Below are 21,806 nucleotides of genomic sequence, written 5' to 3' on the forward strand. Positions count from 1 at the left end.
GAAGAAAAACATGTGTTGGAAGAAAGTGAAGAAAAACATGTGTTGGAAGAAAGTGAAGAAAAACGTGTGTTGGAAGAAAGTGAAGAAAAACGTGTGTTGGAAGAAAGTGAAGAAAAACTGCATGTGGGCTGTGACGGCAAAACCATTTATCAAATCCCATTTTCTCAAACACACCCTTCCACTTCTTCTCATGGCAAACCAAACATCACTCTCCTTCTCTTCTGGCTTACCCGTTCACGCGCCTCTGAAGCGCGTGGGCACTCACAATGGAAGTTTTCACTGCGACGAGGCCCTTGGCTGCTTCATGATTCGCCTCACTCACAGATTTAACAACGCCGAAATCGTTCGCACTCGAGACCCTCAGGTTTGGTTCATCTCTCATCTCTCTCTTTTTTAGTTTTTTTTTTTTTTTTGCTTGATTGCTGAGGAAATATGATGTATTTTTGTATGGTTGATGGTCAAGTGTGATATTTTTGGGGTTTGGCTGGTAGAAAATATTTCTTTTGGTTTGGTCTTGGGAAATATGACTTTTTATTTTCTTTTGGTTGATTAGAAAAAAAATGTTTTTCTGGATGGGGGTCTGATTAATGAAAAACCAAAAAATTTATCTGTTTGGTTGCTGAGATATCCGTACATAGTAATTAGGAAACGCACCCTCAAAAGCTAGCTATTATGGGAGAACAACCAAACATTTACATACTCTATCGAACCTGGTACCTTGTGGGATTTAAGCAAATTTACGTACTAAAAAGTAAAGCCAAATCGAAAATTTTCACCGATTGTTGAAAATGTGGGAATGTAAAATAAGTTAATAATGAAGCAGGAGACCATATAGTAATTTCACTTGTTTCAGTTTTGTGATTTCCTTAACGGTTTGCGTGTTTAGTTGCTTAGAAAATGTGGACAAGGGTGTTTCCTTTTGAGTTGCCGGCATTTTGGTTTGTTGAGGGAGTTTTCTTTATATTGTCATTGAATCATGAATAGGAGGGGCAGTGGAAATTTTGTTGGGAAGTTGTCTTAAGCTTTTATATTGTTGCTGCCGTTGGTTTTTTTACGTTGCCCTGTGTTTAGGGTAGACTTTAGCGAATGAATGGAGTGGAAGTTTGTGGCGTAATATCTGTTTTAAGTTTTTTTTTCATAAATTGAACTTTGGATCTGTAGGTTTTGGAGGGTCTTGATGCTGTTCTTGATGTTGGGGGAGTCTATGACCCTGCCCGAGATCGGTATGATCATCATCAGAAGGGTTTTGAAGAAGTTTTTGGGCATGGTTTCTCCACTAAATTGAGCAGTGCTGGTCTTGTTTATAAGGTAAAATTCTCATCTAAACCACCTATTTTTGTTATGGCTTTATTATAACTTCTTGCTTATGTCATTTACCTCGATTGCACAGTGGTGAATTCCTCTGTTTTGTATAATGTTAAATTGTTTGTGGGAAATTTTATTCTAAATGTGAATACTATATTCCTTGATAATTATATTTAGATTGTGTTTTCTGTCTAGCATTTTGGAAAGGAGATTATAGCAAAAGAACTGAAGGTAGATGAGGTACACCAAGACGTCCATCATATATATTTGGCGGTTTACAAGAGCTTCGTGGAGGTAATATATTTTTGAATATTTTTCCTGTCTTCCTGTCTCCATGCATACTTTGGATGAACTTGTTTGATTTAATTATTTTATGTACTTATTCATTTTTAATTATTATGTTTTTATAATTGAGCAAAATCTGGGTTGGGGAGATTGAGGAGAGTGTTTATCAAGAAAATAGATGCTGAGAGGAGTCAGGCATCCTAATAGATTCTTTTTAATAGAATAGGAACTAACAGGAGGGGAACAATTATTGAACAGACTCCACTGGATTAGGGAAACTCAGTGGAGAGAAATAGGGCTTGAGGGATTTGAGAGCCGAAATAAATAGCCAACTAACTCCCTTTACATTCTGTCTATATGTCTATCAACCTAAGTAGTTAACTGGCTTTGATAGGGGACAAGCTGATCCACTTGATTCCTTGGGTCCATTCTTGTTTATCCTGGTGTAAACATTTCTAATTGCGGGTCAAGTAATCAAGCATTCTTTATTTTTGTTAGGACATGGAGAGTCTATGAGAGGAGGAAGGGGAAACAGAACACTTAACTACTTAACTGCTATTCAGTTAAGTGAGGGGGCTGGAAATGGGCCTATATATTAGGACCCTTAGTGTTTCAGTTAGTTGTTGAGTAGTGTTAGAATTATTGAATGATTAGTGTGAGCTGTGTGTGTGCTGTCAGTATGAGCTGTGTGTGTGAGTTGTGTTCCAACCAAAGTGAGTTGGAAAGGAAATGGGTAGTTACTTTCTTTCCCCTATAAATGTAATGCTAATGTATGAGGAGTAGTAAGCCCTCTCATTCAATAATATGTTTTTATGATTTCTGTGTTCATTCAATATGGTATCAGAGCTGGTCGATCCCGCTCTATTTTTTTTTTCCTTTCTCAGTTGAGCTATCAGATATAGCTCCACCATTATCACTCACCATCTACCATAATCATATATAACCTCTTTTTCTTTTTCAAACTTTATGCACGGTTTGGCACACCCATCACCACATATTGCCACCTTCCGCCGCTGCCCGTCCGCCGTACGCAGCCGTCCGCCGCCGTCGGTCAACCCAGTTTCGTCCGGCGACCAGCAGATCTGGAGCGCCTCTCCGAGCGACAGATAACCCCGCCGGAATAAGTCCAAGAATCCTCTCCACGCGCCTCCACGCGCCACCTTTCTCGAACTGAGCTTGGGCGCGTACTGTTCACGTGCCGTCATTCCGACGTCAGAATCACTTCGTGTTGCTTCCGGTCGACTCGCCGGACCTTCCTCTCTCTGTTTTGTCCGTCCATAGCAGCCATTGCAGCAACTCTATGAATGGTCTCATCTTGTGAGCTCTTGAGCTGGTTAAGTAAGGATTTTGTCGCTGCTGCCTCAATAAACTGCCGCTTTTTTTCTTAGAGTTCAGATTCATAGACACCGTGCAATGGCAACTGGCAACATTATCTCATTGTCAGGAAGTCCCCATATCACTTCGGAAAAACTGAATGGGAAAAATTATTTATCTTGGTCCGCTGCTGTTGAAATGTGGTTTCTTGGCCACGAATGTTATGATCATCTTGAGCAAGATGGAACACACGTACCCGCTGAAAAAGCAGATCAATGGAAACAAGCAGATTTCCAACTGTGTTCTTTGTTGTGGCAATCCGTAGAACCACAAATCTTCATATCCCTTAGAGCTTTTAAGACATGTCACTCTTTTTGGAAGAAAGCTCAAAGCATTTATGCCAATGACATTCAACGTCTGTATGACACGGCGAATAAACTTGCATCCCTTAAAATGGTGAATCATGATATGGTATCTTTTATGGCTGAAGCCCAATCAGCTACTGAAGAATTACGAATGTTTTTAGAAGCAGGATCTTCTGAAGATATCAAAACAAGGTTGGACAAGTATTATATGGTAATGATTCTACGAGCTCTGCATCCCGACCTTGCTCATATCTGAGATCAACTTCTAACCAGTCATGAAGTTCCCTCCATGGTATCCTTGACCACACGTCTTCTTTGGGTTTCGATGCCACACCCTCAAGAAACTTTTGGGGCAGTAGAGCAATCTGCCATGATCATCGCACGCGGAAGAGGACGTGATACTAGAGGAGGAGGACGTGGAGGACGTGGAGGTCGAGGGCGAGGTCCGTGCACACATTGCAAAAGGATGGGTCATACCCAAGAGAGTTGCTACTTCTTGCATGGTTTTCCTCCAAAAACCGCTAATATCTCTCAGTCTAACCTTTCAGATTCAAAATTTACTGAAGATGAATATCAGGAGTACCTACGGTTAAAATCCAATAGCATGGCACAAACATCTTCATGTACAGCGTGCAATTCTCAATCTCCCAAATATCAAACTTCATGGGTAATTGATTCGGGTGCTTCTGATCATATCTCCGGTAATACCTCTTTGTTCTCAACCCTTTCTTTTCAAGAAAAATCTCATTTAATAACCCTTGCAAATGGTTCAAAGGTCTCATCAAAGGGCATTGGTCATGTCTCTCTGTCTCCATCCTTAAATCTCCAATCTGTTCTATTTGTTCCTAACTGTCCTTTCAATTTGATTTCCTTGAGTCAGTTAACCAAATCATTAAATTGTTCAATAACCTTTGATAACAACTCCTTTGTTATACAGGAGTGTGGGACAGGGAAACGGATTGGAGAAGGATATGAAGCGGGAGGATTATACCATTTTGGATCTCATGCCCGTGTGTCATGTGTTGCAGCTCCTACTCCTAAACTGTTACACGATCGGTTTGGTCATCCTCATTTGTTAAAATTAAAAAAAATGTTCCCTGAACTTGGTAATGTCAATAGTTTAGAATGTGAGTCATGTCAACTCGGAAAACACGTTCGGTCTTCCTTTCCTAAAAGGTCACAAACAACGTGTGATTCTAGTTTTTCCATTATCCATTCTGATATTTGGGGACCTAGTCGTGTCTCGTCCTTTGGTTTCTAGTATTTTGTTACTTTCATTGATGAATATTCAAGATGTACTTGGGTTTATCTTATGAAAGATCGTTCTGAATTGTTATCCATCTTTACCTCCTTTTTAAATGAAATCAAAAATCAATTTGGCCAAGTTATCAAAATTCTAAGAAGTGACAATGCCAAAGAATACTTCTCTTACAATTTCTCTGCAGTTTTAAGCTCTCATGGTATACTACATCAGTCTACTTGTCCTCATACACCACAACAAAATGGTATAGCAGAAAGAAAAGACCGACACTTGATTGAAACTGCCCAAACTCTTTTGCTTAGTGCCCATATTCCCACTCATCACTGGGGCGATGCCATTTTAACTGCATGTTATCTTATTAATAGGATGCCCTCTTCTTCTCTTAATCATAAAACTCCTTTTTCCATTTTATTTCCCAACCAACCTCTCTTTCACACCTCTCCTCGAATCTTTGGTTGCGTATGTTTTGTTCATGACATGTCTCCTGGACTAGATAAGCTTTCTGCTCGTGCAATCAAATGTGTCTTCTTGGGATATTCATGGCTTCAAAAAGGTTATAGGTGTTACTCTCCTGAAACTAAAAAGTACTTTATGTCAGCAAATGTTACCTTTTTTGAACAAACTCCCTACTTCACTTCATCTGAACAAGAGATTGAGGTTATCCAACAGGTCCTTCCGCTTCCCATGATTGAGTCACATATTCCTCCTGTGTCTACAACTCAGCGTCCCAGTTCCCCTGAACCATCATCTCTAAATGGTGAATCCTCTCCTTCAGATTCTTCCTCACCGTCACTTACTCCCACGACTCCAGAAACTCCCGAAGATGATTCAGGTTGGCCCATTGCTCTTTGGAAAGGTACTCGTTCCACTCGCAACCCACATCCAATCTATAACTTTCTTAGTTATCACAGATTATCTCCTTCCTATTGTGCACATATATCTTCAGTGTCTTCAGTGGATATACCTAAAAATTTGGAAGAAGCAATTGCTCATCCTGGTTGGCGAGAGGCCATGATTGCAGAAATCCAAGCTCTCGAACAAAATAAAACTTGGGAGTTGGTACCTCTTCCACAGGGTAAAAAGGCAGTTGGTTGTCGATGGGTGTATACAGTTAAAGTTGATTCAAACGGCAACATTGATTGTCTCAAAGCTCGTTTAGTTGCTAAAGGATACACTCAAGTTTATGGCATTGATTATTGTGAGACTTTCTCTCCTGTGGCCAAGATGACTACTATTCGTCTATTCTTTGCAATGGCAGCTATTCGTCACTGGCCACTTCATCAACTAGATATAAAAAATGCCTTCCTTCATGGTGATCTTGAGGACGAAGTTTATATGGAGCAACCTCCAGGATTTGTTGCTCAGGGGGAGTGTGGAATGGTATGCAAATTGCATCGCTCTCTATATGGTCTCAAGCAGTCACCACGTGCTTGGTTTGGAAAATTCAGCTCTATTGTTCAACAATTTGGCTTGAAACGAAGTGAAGCAGATCATTCAGTTTTTTATTATACTACATCTCTTGGGAAATGTGTTTATCTAATAGTATATGTTGATGATATAGTCATCACAGAAAATGATGTTGTTGGAATATCTCAACTGAAGAAACACTTATGCAAACATTTCCAAACCAAAGATCTTGGAAGCCTCAAATACTTCTTGGGCATTGAAGTAGCTCGGTCAAAAGATGGAATTGTAGTCTCTCAAAGGAAATATGCTCTTGATATATTACAAGAGACAAGAATGATTGAATGTAGACCAATAGACAGTCCTATGGACCCAAATCAAAAATTAGCTTCAAGCGAACGTGAATTGTTCTCCGATCTAGAAAGATACAAAAGACTTGTTGGAAAACTGATTTATCTCACTATTACAAGACCAGATCTATCTTTTGCAGTTGGAGTGGTCAGTCAATTCATGCAGGCTCCATGTCTTGGTCATTGGAATGCTATCATTCGTATTCTAAGATACCTAAAAAAGGCTCCTGGACAAGGGTTGTTATATGAAGATAAAGGAAGCATTCAAGTCTCTGGATACTGTGATGCAGATTGGACAGGCTCGCCTATTGATAGACGGTCTACTACTGGATATTGTGTTCTCCTTGGGGGAAATATCATTTCATGGAAGAGTAAGAAACAAAATGTAGTAGCCCGATCAACAGCTGAAGCTGAATATAGGGCTATGGCATCACTAACAAGTGAACTTATATGGGTGAAGCAATTTCTTCAAGAGCTTAACTTCTGTAACATTCAAACCATGAAGATGTATTGCGATAATCAAGCTGCTCTCCACATTGCATCAAACCCAGTGTTTCACGAGAGGACCAAACATATAGAAATTGACTGCCATTTTGTTAGGGAATAATTGTTGTCCAAAGAAATTTGTACTGAGTTTGTTGGGTCAAATGATCAACTTGCAGATATGTTAACTAAGTCCTTAAGAGGACCTAGAATTGAATTCATTAGTTCCAAGCTTGGTACATACAATTTGTATGCTCCAGCTTGAGGGGGAGTGTTAGAATTATTGTTAGAATGATTAGTGTGAGTTGTGTGTGTGCTGTCAGTATGAGCTGCGTGTGTGAGTTGTGTTCCAACCAAAGTGAGTTAGAAAGGAAATGGGTAGTTACTTTCTTTGCCCTATAAATGTAATGCTAATGTAAGAGGAGAAGTAAGCCTTCTCATTCAATAATATGTTTCTATGATTTCTGTGTTCATTCAATACATACTATTCTTTCTTTTCCTATTCTGGATTGTGGTGTTTGCGATAGAGATAGTGCTGGTTAGGAACTCTTTTCAGAATCCCTAACAATTTTTTTCATGCATTGCAATAGTCAGTATTTTCAAGTATAGTCTATATTTCATATGTATGGTACATAGTTTTGAATTTTGCATGCTATATCATAAAAAGTCTAATTCAATCTCACAAAACTGGTTTAGAAAGATGAGATTTGTATTTACTTATGCAGTATAATTTGGTCATATGTTTAGTTGATGTGTGATAACAATAAAAAGGGAATGAGAAATAATATCAAGAAGTAGATGGATTCAATTTTGCACCATAACTCAATTACATCACGATTCTGGTGTAGTTTTGGAATGCATGTTTCTACATTTCTTTGTTGAAATATGTCAATACTCACACAGAGCCATTTATGTTCCATATACCAGTACAAGTGCAGTAATAATTAATTCTAGGTCATATATTTCCCAGAATAGGCTTTGCAAATAATTGGCCTGTGGGTGGTCTAGTGTCTTATTAACTTCTATGGCTTCTGTTACGAATTTTGTTTTATTGATATAAGTATATGTTTGGAAATTGTACATTATTGCTATAGATCAGTTTTCGTAATTGATATTCATTACCAAATGATTGATTGTAAGAGGACATTGGCTGACTTATGTTTTTGGGACATTCAGCTATGTTCTTGGATTAGTTTGATAATTGCCTGCAGGGTGGTATATGGGATTAATGGTGCATTTGAGGTTAGTTAGTCGATCCAAACTGGATGTATGATATTAGTGTTATTGTTTAATTATATCAGGCAATTGATGCTACAGACAATGGAATCAATCAATTTGATACAGACCTGCCTCCGAAATATGTGAATAATACTCATTTATCCTCAAGAGTAGGAAGATTAAATTTGGACTGGACAGATCCTCATCAGTCAGCTGAGAAAGAAAATGAGGCCTTTCAACGTGCCATGGCTCTTGCTGGCAGTGAATTTCTGGATGTGAGTCTGTCAGGCACTTTCTTTTTGAACTTCAACAGGAATAAGTGGTTTTAAAAATTTTCTTGCCTTTTTTACATTTTGGTTTGTTATCTGAGATGCTCCCCTCTTCTCTTGTAGAGCGTTCGTCTTCATGTAAAGTCATGGTTACCAGCAAGGTCAATTGTAATGGAGACCATAGCAGCTAGACAGACTGTTGATCCTAGTGGAGAAATTCTAGTTTTGACTAAATCTTGTCCTGTGAGTTGAAAATTCTCCCCCCTCTTGTAACGTTTTGTTTAATATTTGAATATGATTCATTCAACTTATTTCTATTCGGCTGTGCTATATTAAGAAATAACGATCTGAAGGTTGAGCATGTTCAACAGTTTTGAACATGTTGACAAATACGCAGAGGATCTTGTAATTTTCATGCTAAAATTAACTATTATGCATTTCATGAACAAATTTCTAATTTATGGAATATGTTAATGCCTAAAATGATGGTTTGACCCTTGAATGTGTATTTATTTAGACATCTTCGAGACCTCAACATTTCTTGATGCAAAAAAGGATCTAATTTTCTTATAATGCAAGCAAATATAGTCAGTGGAAGCAGCGTAATTTCTTGATGAAAAAATGATCTAATTTTCTTATCATGCAAGTAAATATAATCAGTGGAAGCAGGATATGATTAACTTTTTATTGAATAGTTTACTTATGAGCTTGTGATTCTCAGTTTCTGTTCATTACTTGTTTTCTACTCCTTGGCAGTTTTCTGTGAGTTTTATACAGCATCATTGTGTGATTTGTGCCCTAACAACACAATAGTTTTGGAGCAAAACAAATCCCTGGCGGTGTGATCATAGCTGATGTGGCACATCTGTGTTAGTAAATGGAACTGACTATTTTCGCAGATGTGTTGACTAAGTCGTTAAGGGGACCTCGGATTGAGTTTATTTGTTCCAAGCTTGGTACATACAATTTGTATGCTCCAGCTTGAGGGGGAGTGTTAGAATAATTATTAAGTCTACCTATGATTAGTATAGCAGGGCCTAAAGTAGGTAGTTGTGTGTTGGGTTATCTATAATGATTGTTCCTAGCAGTCTAGGACAATCTCTTCATCTTCCATCTATCTATTGTATCAGATTTTATCTATATAAATAAGAGAACTGAGAAGGGTCTTCTAAGCCTTTCAGAACTATTTTTCTCAGTTTTAGATCTCAAGTAAAACCATCAACAGGCTGCTGCTTATAATCTAGAATGGTCATCTTTGGCTAATGTACAGTTATATGTGTATTCTGAAAATACCTCAATTCCTCGAATTCTTTATTCTCCCTGTGTATTACCTACATGGTACTATTAGCATTGTATTATCAGAAATTGTGAACTTGTGTTTTGTTTTCTGCAGTGGAAGCTTCACTTATTTGAGCTTGAAGGGGAGTTGAAAATTGACCCTCCAATCAAATATGTTCTATTTCAGGTATTTGTTTATTTTCGTTTTCTCAGGTTCTATTCTATGTTTCTAGTCCCCATTAAGTCTCGAAATAACGTCTGGTGGTTTTTTACCTTCTAAGCTGATCGGTTAATGTTGTTCCAGGTGAAAATATCTTTTATAAGCTACAATAGGAATTTTTATATTATATTAGGGTTAGAGTTCTCTATATGTTTCACGGAATTAATTCAATATTATTTTTCCTCATATAGTTTAATCTTTTCCAAGTTGGTACCGGAGCTCCTCATCTTGAGGACTCTGTTTCCACATGTCTTCATTGTTGTCTTAGCTGATGTTCCTTTTTTTAGGGTTGCCTGAAGCGCACCCGTTTCCTTTAATTATCAGGGTTGCTGATAGGAGGTTATTGGTGTATGAGAGAAGAAAGAAACGTTAGTTATCTAACTGTAACAGTTAGATAAGGGGCGGGAATGTTATTGTATAAATAGGAGTTTGGTAGTTGGAGAGAGGGCTTTTGGATTCGTTATTGTTTGTCTGAACAGGATAGTTACTTCCTGTTGGGGGAGGTTAGGCTCCCATACTTTGACTCTTCTTGTATTCTTTCTCTGTTCAATAATATTTCGGAGGTTATACAGTATTTTTGGCTGTTCTTTGTGTGTTGAGAGGGATATCGATTAGGTTTCTTCGTAGGAAACCTATCAATTTGGTTCGACCTGCCGGATCCAAATCGTGGGGAGTTTGACGGGGCGTGAGAAAATGGAGGAGGCTACGGAGGCAAGATTGGAGGCTATTGAGATTACGATGGAAGGTATGAAGGCTGAATCGGCAGCAGTAAGACGAGACCTGCAACAGATTATGAGGATCTTGGGTACGCGTGGAAATCAAGCGGAAGGGAGTTCGGATGACAGTTCGGTGAACGATAATCAGAATCGCGTTGGAGGAGGAAACGAAAATGGGAGAACCGGCGATAGAGGGACGGAACAGAAACCATGGTGGAAGAAGGTAGAATTACCGACATTCGAGGGGGAAAAGCCTCTCGGTTGGCTAAACAGGGCTGAGAGATTTTTCGACATCCAAAAAGTGACGAGTGACGAGGATAAGGTGGAAATCGCTTACGTTAGTATGGAGGGGAGTGCGGCATATTGGTTTACATTTTTGAAAGCGAAAGCGAAGAACCGTTCTTGGGTCAGTCTGAAGGCAGCGACGATCAATCGTTTCGGTGGAGGGTTTAGAGGATCGGTTTACGAAAGATTATCGACACTGAGACAGGACGGTACGGTGGAGGAGTTCGTCCGCAATTTTGAAGTTCTAACGGGACAAACCAGGGAAATACCGGAGGAGCAAGTGCTTGGTTATTTCCTTGCGGGATTGAGGGAAGATGTAAAAGGGCAAGTGAGAATCCAGAATCCGGCCGATTTGATGGAAGCTATGCGGATTGCGAGAGATGTGGAGGATGCGATAATGAGAGCGCAGGGGAGTTTCTTGGGTGGGTTCAAGATTAACCCGTTCGGTACACGGCCCATGGGAAGCGTGACACGGGCAGACTTGAATAGGTAGACGACGACGCCGAATGGAAGAACAGAGGTCGCGGGGTCAGTACGGAGAGACGCCGTCACGGCGAACTCGATGACTAGGGGAAGTAATGTGAATGGAGGAGAGAATAGAGGGAGATAAGTGAGGAATTTGCCGTACCCGGAGTTCCTAAAACGAAAGGAAGAGGGGCATTGTTATAGGTGCGGGGGTCCATTTGCACCGGGACACCGCTGTCCTGAGAAAAGTTTGAGAGTCCTCTTGTTGGCTGAGGACGAGGAGGAGGACGATGGTGAGGAGGTGGCCAATCTGGAAGAGAAGCCGATGGAACTCTCGGCTTGTTCGGCAGAAGGATTAACATCCACGAAGACCCTGAAGCTGAAGGGTAAGATTGGAGATAAGGAGGTAGTGGTATTAATAGATAGTGGGGCTAGCCACAACTACATCAGTAAAGGGTTGACGGAGGAGTTACACTTATCGGTGGCATATACACTCGTGTATAATGTCAGCTTAGGAGATGGGCATAAAAAAATCGCACAGGGGAGATGCGAGGGAGTGACACTACGACTGGAAAATGTTGACGTTGAGGAGGATTTCTATGTGTTTGAGTTAGGAGGCGTTGACGTGATATTGGGAGTTGCATGGCTGGCGAAACTGGGAGAGGTGAGAACGAACTGGGGTAAAATGACGATGGAATATGTAATGGGGGATAAAAAGATTCAGATTAGAGGAGATCCAACTCTAGCGCGCGAGCTGGTAAAGCCAAAAAGTCTCTTGAAGATGGTGGATGTTGAGTCATGGGCGGTAGTTTGGAGTTTGTGCGTAGTGGAGGCAGAGGGAAATCCTGAGTGGGGAACTGATTTGACGGAACAGCAGAGAGGGGAATTAGTGCGCCTGCTGCAAACACACTATGGGGTATTTCGTGACATGCAAAGCCTTCCCCCGACACGTAGCAAGGAGCACCGCATACAGCTGAAGGAAGGAAGTGACCCGATAAATGTTCGTCCCTATCGGTACCCGCATCTAATGAAGGACGAGATCGAGCGTCAAGTGGAGGACATGCTTAAAGCGGGTATCATCAGACCTAGTTCCAGCCCTTTTTCCAGCCCCGTCATCCTTGTGAAGAAGAAGGATGGGAGTTGGAGATTTTGCGTTGATTACCGCGCTTTAAATAAAGCCACCGTCCCGGACAAGTTTCCCATACCCGTAATTGAGGAGCTGCTGGATGAATTGAAGGGGGCACGATATTTTTCGAAGATTGATCTGAAATCTGGTTACCACCAGATCAGAATGGAGGAAAGGGATGTGCACAAAACGGCGTTTCGAACTCACCAAGGTCAATTTGAATTTCTGGTGATGCCTTTTGGCCTTATGAATGCACCGGCCACTTTTCAAAGTACCATGAATAATTTGTTGCGGCCGTATCTAAGAAAATGGGTGTTGGTATTTTTCGATGACATCCTAGTTTACAGCCCGACATGGAAAGATCATTTGGAGCAGCTGGAAATGGTGTTGCAGGTGTTGGAACAGGAAGGGTGGGTCGCAAATCAGAAGAAGTGTGAATTCGGGAGAAAAAAGATACGCTATCTGGGTCAACAGATCTCAGAACTTGGGGTAGAGATGGATAGTGAGAAGACGAAGGCAGTCGTGGAATGGGAGGAGCCGAGAACTTTGAAAGCTTTGAGAGGTTTTCTCGGATTGACGGGCTATTATAGACGTTTTGTAGAAGGGTATGGTAAATTGGCGAAACCTCTGACCGAGCTACTTAAGAAGGGGAGGTTCGAATGGTCATTGGAGGCGCGGATAGCCATGAATAAGTTGAAGGCTGCAATTACTTCAGCACCAGTTTTAGCTTTGCCGGATTTTAACACGGAATTCAGTATTGAATGCGATGCATCTGGAGGGGGGGTAGGGGCTGTCCTAACCCAAAATAGACGTTCGATTGCATTCTACAGCAAGGCTTTGTCGGAGAATTCCTTGAGCAAATCAGTATACGAGAAGGAATTAATGGCCTTAGTTCTAGCCATCCAACATTGGAGGCCCTACTTAGTAGGGAGGAGGTTCAAGGTGTATACGGATCAACGGAGTTTGAAGTACTTAATGGAGCAAAGGATTACCACACAGAACCAGCAAAACTGGCTGGCCAAACTCATGGGGTACGACTTCGAGATTGTCTATAAAAAAGGGGCAACCAACCGGGCAGCAGATGCACTGTCCAGGAGAGGAGAGGGGGAGACGGAGGAGAAGGAGTTACAGGCAATATCCAGGTTATTCTGGCCAGATTTTCAAGACCTTTTGAGGGAGGTAGAGGAGGACGAGACATTACGGAAGCTGATAGCTGACTTACGGAGGGATCCTAACTCACATGCACCATACACCTTGGAGAATGATAGATTACATTATAAAGGGAGAATGGTGTTGTCCGCGGGGTCGATATGGATTCCAAAGCTGCTTGCTGAATTTCACGAAACCAAAACAGGAGGGCACTCAGGGGTATATAGGACGTACAGGAGGATAGCACAATCTTTGTATTGGTTAGGGATGAAGAAGATGATAACTGAGTATGTTGCTAGCTGTGCCGTTTGTCAGCAGCATAAATATTTGGCTGCGTCGCCTCAGGGGTTATTACAGCCGTTGCCCATACCTCAAGCAGTGTGGGAAGAGATAAGTTTAGATTTTATTGTAAAGCTGCCCAAGTCGCAGGGACATGATGCTATCTTGGTGGTTGTGGATAGATTGAGCAAATATGCCCATTTTATAGCTCTCAAACACCCTTTCTCTGCTAAAACCGTGGCTGAAATATTCACAAGGGAGGTTATTAAACTACATGGTATCCCAGTTTCCATTGTCAGTGACCGGGACCCATTATTCTTGAGCATATTTTGGAAAGAGATATTCAAGGCACAAGGTACTCAACTTAAAATGAGTACTGCTTATCATCCGGAAACGGATGGTCAAACAGAGGTGGTTAATAGGATTATTGAAGGATACTTACGCTGTTTTTGCTTGGAACAGCCGAAGAACTGGTATGGTGTCTTACCCTGGGCAGAATTCTGGTACAACACCAGCTACCAGGGGTCTGCAAGATGCACACCATTCGAAACGGTATATGGAAGAAGTCCTCCATCATTTAGTAGATTTGTTCCAGGGGAAACACCTGTGGAAGCCGTGGCGCAGGCAGGATCTGATGACACGGGACGAAGCTCTTAAGCAGCTGCGATTTCACTTGAGTAGGGCCCAAGATTTAATGAAGCAGCAGGCCAATAAGAAAAGAAGAGAGGTAGACATAAAAGTCGATGATTGGGTCTATCTAAAAATTAGACCGCACCGACAAGTCTCTATGCCCACCCGATTACATCCGAAGCTATCGGCGAGATACTTTGGCCCTTTTCAAGTGTTACAACAAGTGGGACAAGTGGCATTTAGGCTAAAGCTACCAGAAACAGCCAGAATTCACTCGGTATTCCACGTTTCACAATTAAAGAAAGCGGTGGGGGACAGAGGGTAGAAAAGGAGTTGCCTGAGGAGTTACAAGTTGAGGGACCGAACTTCTGGCCCATACGTGTACTGGATCAGAGGCAAATACAACAAGCAGGGGAGGTATTACATCAAGTTTTGATCGAGTGGCAGCAAGGAGGTAAGGAGGGAGCTACATGGGAAGATGTAGCAACTATTCAGGATCAATATCCTGAGTTCAACCTTGGGGACAAGGTTGCTGAAAAGGGGGGGAGTAATGATAGGAGGTTATTGGTGTATGAGAGAAGAAAGAAACGTTAGTTATCTAACTGTTTTACAGTTAGATAAGGGGCGGGAATGTTATTGTATAAATAGGAGTTTGGTAGTTGGAGAGAGGGCTTTTGGATTCGTTATTGTTTGTCTGAACAGGATAGTTATTTCCTGTTGGGGGAGGTTAGGCTCCCATACTTTGACTCTTCTTGTATTCTTTCTCTGTTCAATAATATTTCGGAGGTTATACAGTATTTTTGGCTGTTCTTTGTGTGTTGAGAGGGATATCGATTAGGTTTCTTTATAGGAAACCTATCAGTTGCCCAAGGTGCATCCAACTTTGTGCCACTGCCACACCATCTTTATCACTGTTGTTGCTGTCATTTTTGTTGCCACCGTTGTTGTTGCCATAACTTGAATTAGATCAACAATCACTCTAGGAAATTTGTCATCCTTTAATTTGTCAACCATTGAACTTGCACTGCTATCGGAGTATCCATGTGCCTGCATGCTCCTCTTTTTTCTCTGTGATTGGGCTTCATGTGACACAAGTTTCTGACTTGTGATTGTGCATTCGATGTGTTTTTCTCAGCGCAGCTTGCTTTGTCGAAGTTACCCTAAGGTGGGTGGATTTAGACTTGCCCTTGTTTCACCCTTTCGCCTCTGGTTGCTCTTCTCTCCTTTGAAAGAAGTATTGTTCATGACATTGTTCTTGTTTTTTCTTCTCTGATATTTTTTAAAGTCTAAGGAATCTTGTGTTTTTGGCATGACAATTGCACTAAGCCATGTTGTTCTTCCATATTTGCTTAATGATATTTTTAATGATCAAAGTGATCTCAAATGTGCTCAATTTATTAGAAGCACATTGAAGGGTACAAGTAGGCTCACCCATATTGCAGGAGAGGCCATTCCTAAGGATGACCCAGATTGCCAAATTTGGGACAATGATGACTCGCAAATTATGACATGGCTACGGGGATCCATGACTATAGGAATCAATAGAGATTATAGGTTTTATTCTAGTGCTCTTGAAATTGGGGAAGGTCTTGGAAATACTTTTTCTATGTGTCATTTGGTACCAAGCTGGGTGCTTTCTTTGTTGTGTGACATCATTTAATGTTGAAGGGTCTATGGATTTAGCTGGACCAATATCGAAATTTGAAGCTAGATAATAGTAGGGATGTTGTCACTCTTGCTTTGTTTGTTGAACAATCCCAAAATATTGAAGTTCTTATCTAGATTGATCCCTCAATATGACCTATTAGGACACATTCTTGGGAAGGAAATAATTTCTTCTATTTCTAAAGTCTTCTATGGCGAGGGTGAGGAGAGTCGTCGAATGGTCATAATAAATGAACCTTCCAATGAAGAGTTGGCATGTTCTTTGGAAAGGCTTCCGAACTTGGGATCTCAAATCCTAGGAACATGAAATTCAACTTAAAAGGCAAGGAGGATTGTAGGTGCCCTCAATGTAAGATTTTTGGCCATACCAAGGAGACTTGGTTCAAGTTACATGGAAAAGAGAAAGCTCTCATTTGTCTAGCCGAACTAAAAGGTCAGTCTTAAAGGAGGTTTATTACAACTTTAGATTCTAGAAATTCTTCCAGGATTCCTTTGTCCTCGTCAATTGAAGGAGTTTCTACATTATGCGTTGAAATTTAATGTCCATATACTCTTATGGATTCTATCAATAAGCCATCTTTTGGTACTTGCTTTCTAACCACAATATGTTTTTTATGACATTGGGCTTGTATAACTTGCCACAAGATATGGTAATAAACTTTGATTTGATTTCCACATCATTTGTGTTCCTTAGAAAATAAACACATTCGTTTGTAGAGGAAAATGAACAATTATCCTTGGCTTAGACAATTGTAGTTGTTCTTGGTTTTATACCTTGAAGAAAGTCTCATTAGTGTGGTAAAATTTCTTACAATGAGTGCACCAATGGTCATCGTTATCTTTGAAGTTGAGTTTTATGTTTTCGAGATTTGAAGTCCAAGGTTGTGGCAGCCTTTCCAAACATGGCAACTCCTCACCTCGGACAATGTAGAAAGTCTTTCCTTCCCAATAATTTGTGCTCTAATAGGGTCATGTGTAAGATTCAATCTTGGTAAAAGTTGACATATTTGGGATTGTTCAACAAACTGAGCAAGAGTGAACATCCCTGCAAATTTCAAGCTTAATGAACATTGTAGAATAGAGAAGGTGTAGCATGTAGAGATATCGTGTTGTATGTAACCAGTATTTGTGAGGTCTTCCCAAATTTCACAGGCATTGGAGTAAAACATAATTTCTATTAGTTTCTATAGTCATGGATCCTTAGCCATGTAATAAATAATTCATGAGTCATCATTGTTCCAAATTTGGAAATTAGGATTAACTGATGATACAACCTCTCTTTCCATATGGTTGAGGCTATCTGTACCCTTTAACGCGTGTCTAATGAATTGAACTCATTGGAGATAGTTTTATTCATTAAGGCAACTATCATGAGGTAAGTGTGGAAGATTAGCATTGCTTAATGGAGTTGTCGTGCCCAAGAATAAAGGATTTATTAGGCCCCTCCTAAATAAAAAAATAGATAATAGTAGAAAAAAAGAGAAAAAGAAAAATTTGTGAGCAATGTTGCCATGAACAATGATCTTTTCAAATGAGGGATTCATGTGAGGCAAAAGGACAAAACAATGATAAATTGGGAACAACCACCTCTAGGTGTTTCTGGCAACGCAAGCAGTAGTGGGAATAGCGATTGGATGGGCTGTGATGACTGAAAGTTTTAGGCCTGCAAAACTCACTACTTGTGGAACAAGAGGCATGTGATAGCTCCAATTATATGGCAAGACTCGAGGGATGGACATATCAGAGGACAACATATTTACTTTCCTGGTGAGATTGTTAGTCTAATTGGCGATGATGGCAGTGGCGATGACAATGGTGGAAACTGTAGTGATAAAGTTGGGGTGCAATCATTGAAGGAAATGGGTGCATGCTAGGCAACCACAAAATGGAATCGTAGCTAAGATTGTAAAGAAGAAATATGGAAGTAGAGTCTCTAAGATTGTGAGCTTTGGTACCAACTTAGGAATGGATTAATCTGAATGAGTAGATTTTATTCAATTCATTGATTTAAAATAGTACATTAGCCTTTAAATATAGAGAACACTAGCTCTAAAGCAAAGATTAGGAAGAGGTCTCTAGAATCTTCTTGCAACTTCTAACAACACACTTAATATCCTCCTGTACCTTATTAACTATATTTTCTTTTGAATCAACAAGTAGCCATAAGAATCTTTAGGCTCATGTAGTGAGCGGGATGCGAAATGAATTGGAGTATATTTGACTATGTGCATACTAAGAAAATGTCAATAGAGCAACAAAGGTTAAAAGTTGTGTATGTTAAATATAATACTAAACTTGAGATGAGATAAAGGATAGAGAAGGCATACACATATTATCCCATGTACGTGTCCAGTATTGAATTAAATGACGAGTGGATAATCAAAAAGGGAAAGTCCTTGCTTAGTTATGCATGCTTCATGGATGAATGTACATACGTGTTTTGATGTTGATGAGGGAGCTAGAAGGAAATGCGGTCCAAGAAACTTGAATGCCAAGTTCAACATGTAGGGAAAATCCACAATAGATGAGGATAAAGACGTTGTTGAGGAAAGGGAAGAACTTTTGATCAATGAGGAGGATGTTTTATAGGAGTTTTTGTAGGCTATATTGCTGAGTTTATATAGCAGCAAACAGCCCTTATTATTCAGCATCACTGTTTTTTGGGAGTGTATGTTGCTCAATTGTGCAGCATCTAAAAATAGTTGTTTGCTGAATTTGTGGAGTTGCTAGCCACTTTTCTTGGCCTTGTGATGTACACAGTTTTGTTTTGTAATTTTCTGACACTTTGTTAGCTATTTGGCATTGTGATTTCATTATATGTGTATTTGTGTGTTTTATATTGACCATGACTACTGTTTTACCCATCTTTCCCTATTAGCAAAATTGTTTAAAATAAACCTTCATAAAACCATATTGTTCAATGATAGCCTATTATCGAAATTTTATGATTGATTATTTTATTTGAATAATTGACTAATCAATAACTTTAATCTATTTATGCTTGAGAAGTTTCTACATTTGGTTTGCCACTTATGAGGATATAATGGGTATTAACTTATACAAACAATTATATCAAATCACATAACTTTTAAAATATCGTTCTACTCTATTTTATCTATTTTTACTCTACCAAACAGTTATACATTCAATTTTATTCCTACCTCTTTCTCTCTTCTTACCGTACTTTTTCTCTATTACCATTCCCTAGAGCAAGCAAGGTGTTAGTCCTTCTTATGTTCCTTCCACCCCATTTCCACCAAATTAGACAAAGGTTAAAAAAGGAGATAGGAAAACTATGGTGTTTATCGTTATTGACACATACTTGTCTGCATCTATTTTTTTTTTGGTAAATCACACTTCTCTTGACAATTCTGATGACTGCTTGCGGATGTGGTTTAGCTCAAGTAGTAAGCATGAAAATAATTCACTTGAAAGGCATAGTTTAGATTCTTTATGCTAACAATTTCCTTCACAAAAAACCAGTAAGTAAAATATTTATTGGGATGTCATCAATAGGGTGAAAATCAGCAAGTAACAAATTTATTGTGGACCCTGCCTTGGAAAATACTGGCATGTTATCAAAAGGGAGATCAAAAGTCAAAATTAACAGAAATGTAATATTTCTAAGGTAATTTGGCGTTATGGACTCATCAACACCCATTCATGTTCAGAACTAGTCATCTCAAGTGTGGGACTAGGGGAGAATCTATTAATGGGTGACATGAGGCCTAACACCTTATTAGGATAGGTTTTGAACGACTCTTATATCATATAAAGAAGTGGACTTTTAAGCCTAATTTAACTTTACAAAACCGGTTTCTAAAGTTAAGTTTGTAACAACTTATATTATAACTTCGTTTTATTTCTAGTCAACGTGAGTTCTTCCACAATTTTCTTTTTAAAAAATGAATGGAATCATTGGTGAAATCTTAGTACTTGATAAGTTATATCTTCCATTGCTTGAATTCCCGTGAGAATTTTTCTTCAAAGTTGAGTCTATAATTTTTGTGTGGAAAGGTTCTTCATATCTATGTTTTGTAAACCAGACAGGTCATAAAATGAGTCAAAGGGACCAGTTCAAGGTTCACTTGATTAAAAAAGAACAGTAGTGGTTAAAATATATGAAAAATAACATTAGAAATATAATTTCATAATTTAGTAATACCAAAAATTAAAAGTAATGCATTTTATAAAATTTAAACATTCAAAGTACACAAATAAAAATCATAGTGATGTGTAGCATGAGTTTTAAAAAAAGTACATAGAAATAAAATGCTTCATTATATTTTAGGTTTGAGGTTTAGCAATACACAATAAATTTTTTTTGGAGATTGCATATCAACTAGAGATATGATGAAATTATACTAAGGCACAAACTTCGCTTTACAAACTGGTTTTGTAAGATTGAGTTAAGTGTAAACCACTAATAAAGATGGTATTAAAATCCTTTCTAGCGATGTTTGTTGAGACTGCTGTCATTGAAGTTATGATAAAATACTTGAGGCCCTATATCATGAGCTTAATATCATCTCTTATCTGCCTTATTATGGTAGGTTCTGTTACACATTTACAGATTTCTGTACATCACCTAATGTCATTTACAGGATGAAAGAAGCAAACAATGGAGAGTGCAGGCAGTTGCAGTGTCTCCTGACAGTTTTGATAGCCGAAAGGCTCTACCCTCTCAGTGGCGAGGGTTAAGGGATGAAGAACTGTCAAAGGAGGCTGGCATTCCTGGCTGTGTTTTTGTGCATATGAGTGGATTTATTGGTGGAAACCAAAACTTTGATGGTGCCTTGGCCATGGCAAGGGCTGCTTTGAAGATGTAGACAAAGGATCATGTGAACCAAAGGCTATTGTCATTAATTTATGATGTTTAATTTATGGATTACTGTTATTGGTCTTAACGTTATTATCATCTATTAAGGATTATGAATTTTCTTGTTTGTTCTCTGTAGACAGCATAAGAAACATCAGAAATCGATAAACCAATTCTAAGAATCCATATTACTTCTATCGTATTTTGGTAGTGTAGCTACTTTCCTTTGCAATAACGATAAAAAATATTTTGTTCTCTTTGAATGTGTGTCCACTTACTATTGCAAAAAGAAACACTATTTGCAGGGATTTTTGAATGCTCTGCTGAGTTTTTTTGTGCTATTTTTCTGTTATGTCTTTAAAATATATTAAAATTTTTAATTATACTTGCATTAATATTAATGTATTTTGAAGACTCAAAGAAATCAACAGAGAATTTGAATTCGTATTTGCCACATATGATCTCTAGTGGCACCATTGCAAAGCTGTAACAAAGCTTTAATTGTGATTAGATCTTCTGGAAAATATTGTGGTGCATAATTCTGTATTATAGTAAGTGAGGAAGCAGTGAACTCCTGTGGCATGTTTTGAATTCACTCTAATCTCCACAAATAGCATTCACTTCTTGTACATTCTATTTCAATTTTTTTAGTTTGTCGTCTGTAAGTCAAATAGTAAAAGGAAAAATAAACAAAAGTAGCTTGTAAAAAGACTAAAAGAACTATATTTAAATAGAGATTAAAAAGGTAAAAGTTGTTTCATAGTATAATTTTACATGCAGTTTATATGTTTTAAAGGAGAACAATTCCTCAAATTAGATTGAGTTAATGCATGTAAAAGAGTTTTGAATAAATTTGTAAATAAATGAACTATTTAGTTTTGAAAAATAGAAAAGTAGGATTTAGTCTTGAATAATTAGTT

At 39.0% G+C, this 21,806-nt stretch overlaps 2 protein-coding genes across 2 annotated transcripts; both read left to right on the top strand.

Moving 5' to 3' along the window:
• Positions 1–21,149, top strand: LOC148190730 (uncharacterized). Its single transcript, XM_088102512.1, has 7 exons — positions 1–364; positions 1,162–1,308; positions 1,501–1,599; positions 8,069–8,260; positions 8,378–8,497; positions 9,648–9,719; positions 20,672–21,149. The coding sequence occupies exons 1-7, from the start codon at positions 11–13 to the stop codon at positions 20,894–20,896; spliced, it is 1,209 nt and encodes a 402-aa protein (XP_087958638.1). The 5' UTR covers positions 1–10; the 3' UTR covers positions 20,897–21,149.
• On the top strand, positions 9,757–11,257 carry LOC148190731 (uncharacterized). The gene has a single exon (XM_088102513.1). The coding sequence runs from the start codon at positions 10,446–10,448 to the stop codon at positions 11,244–11,246; it is 801 nt and encodes a 266-aa protein (XP_087958639.1). The 5' UTR covers positions 9,757–10,445; the 3' UTR covers positions 11,247–11,257.
• Positions 21,150–21,806: the final 657 nt, after the last annotated feature.

This window comes from Vigna umbellata, chromosome 11 (genome assembly GCF_029865625.1).
Source record: "Vigna umbellata cultivar VRB3 chromosome 11, Vumbellata_1.0, whole genome shotgun sequence".
Classification (NCBI taxonomy): Eukaryota; Viridiplantae; Streptophyta; class Magnoliopsida; order Fabales; family Fabaceae; genus Vigna; species Vigna umbellata.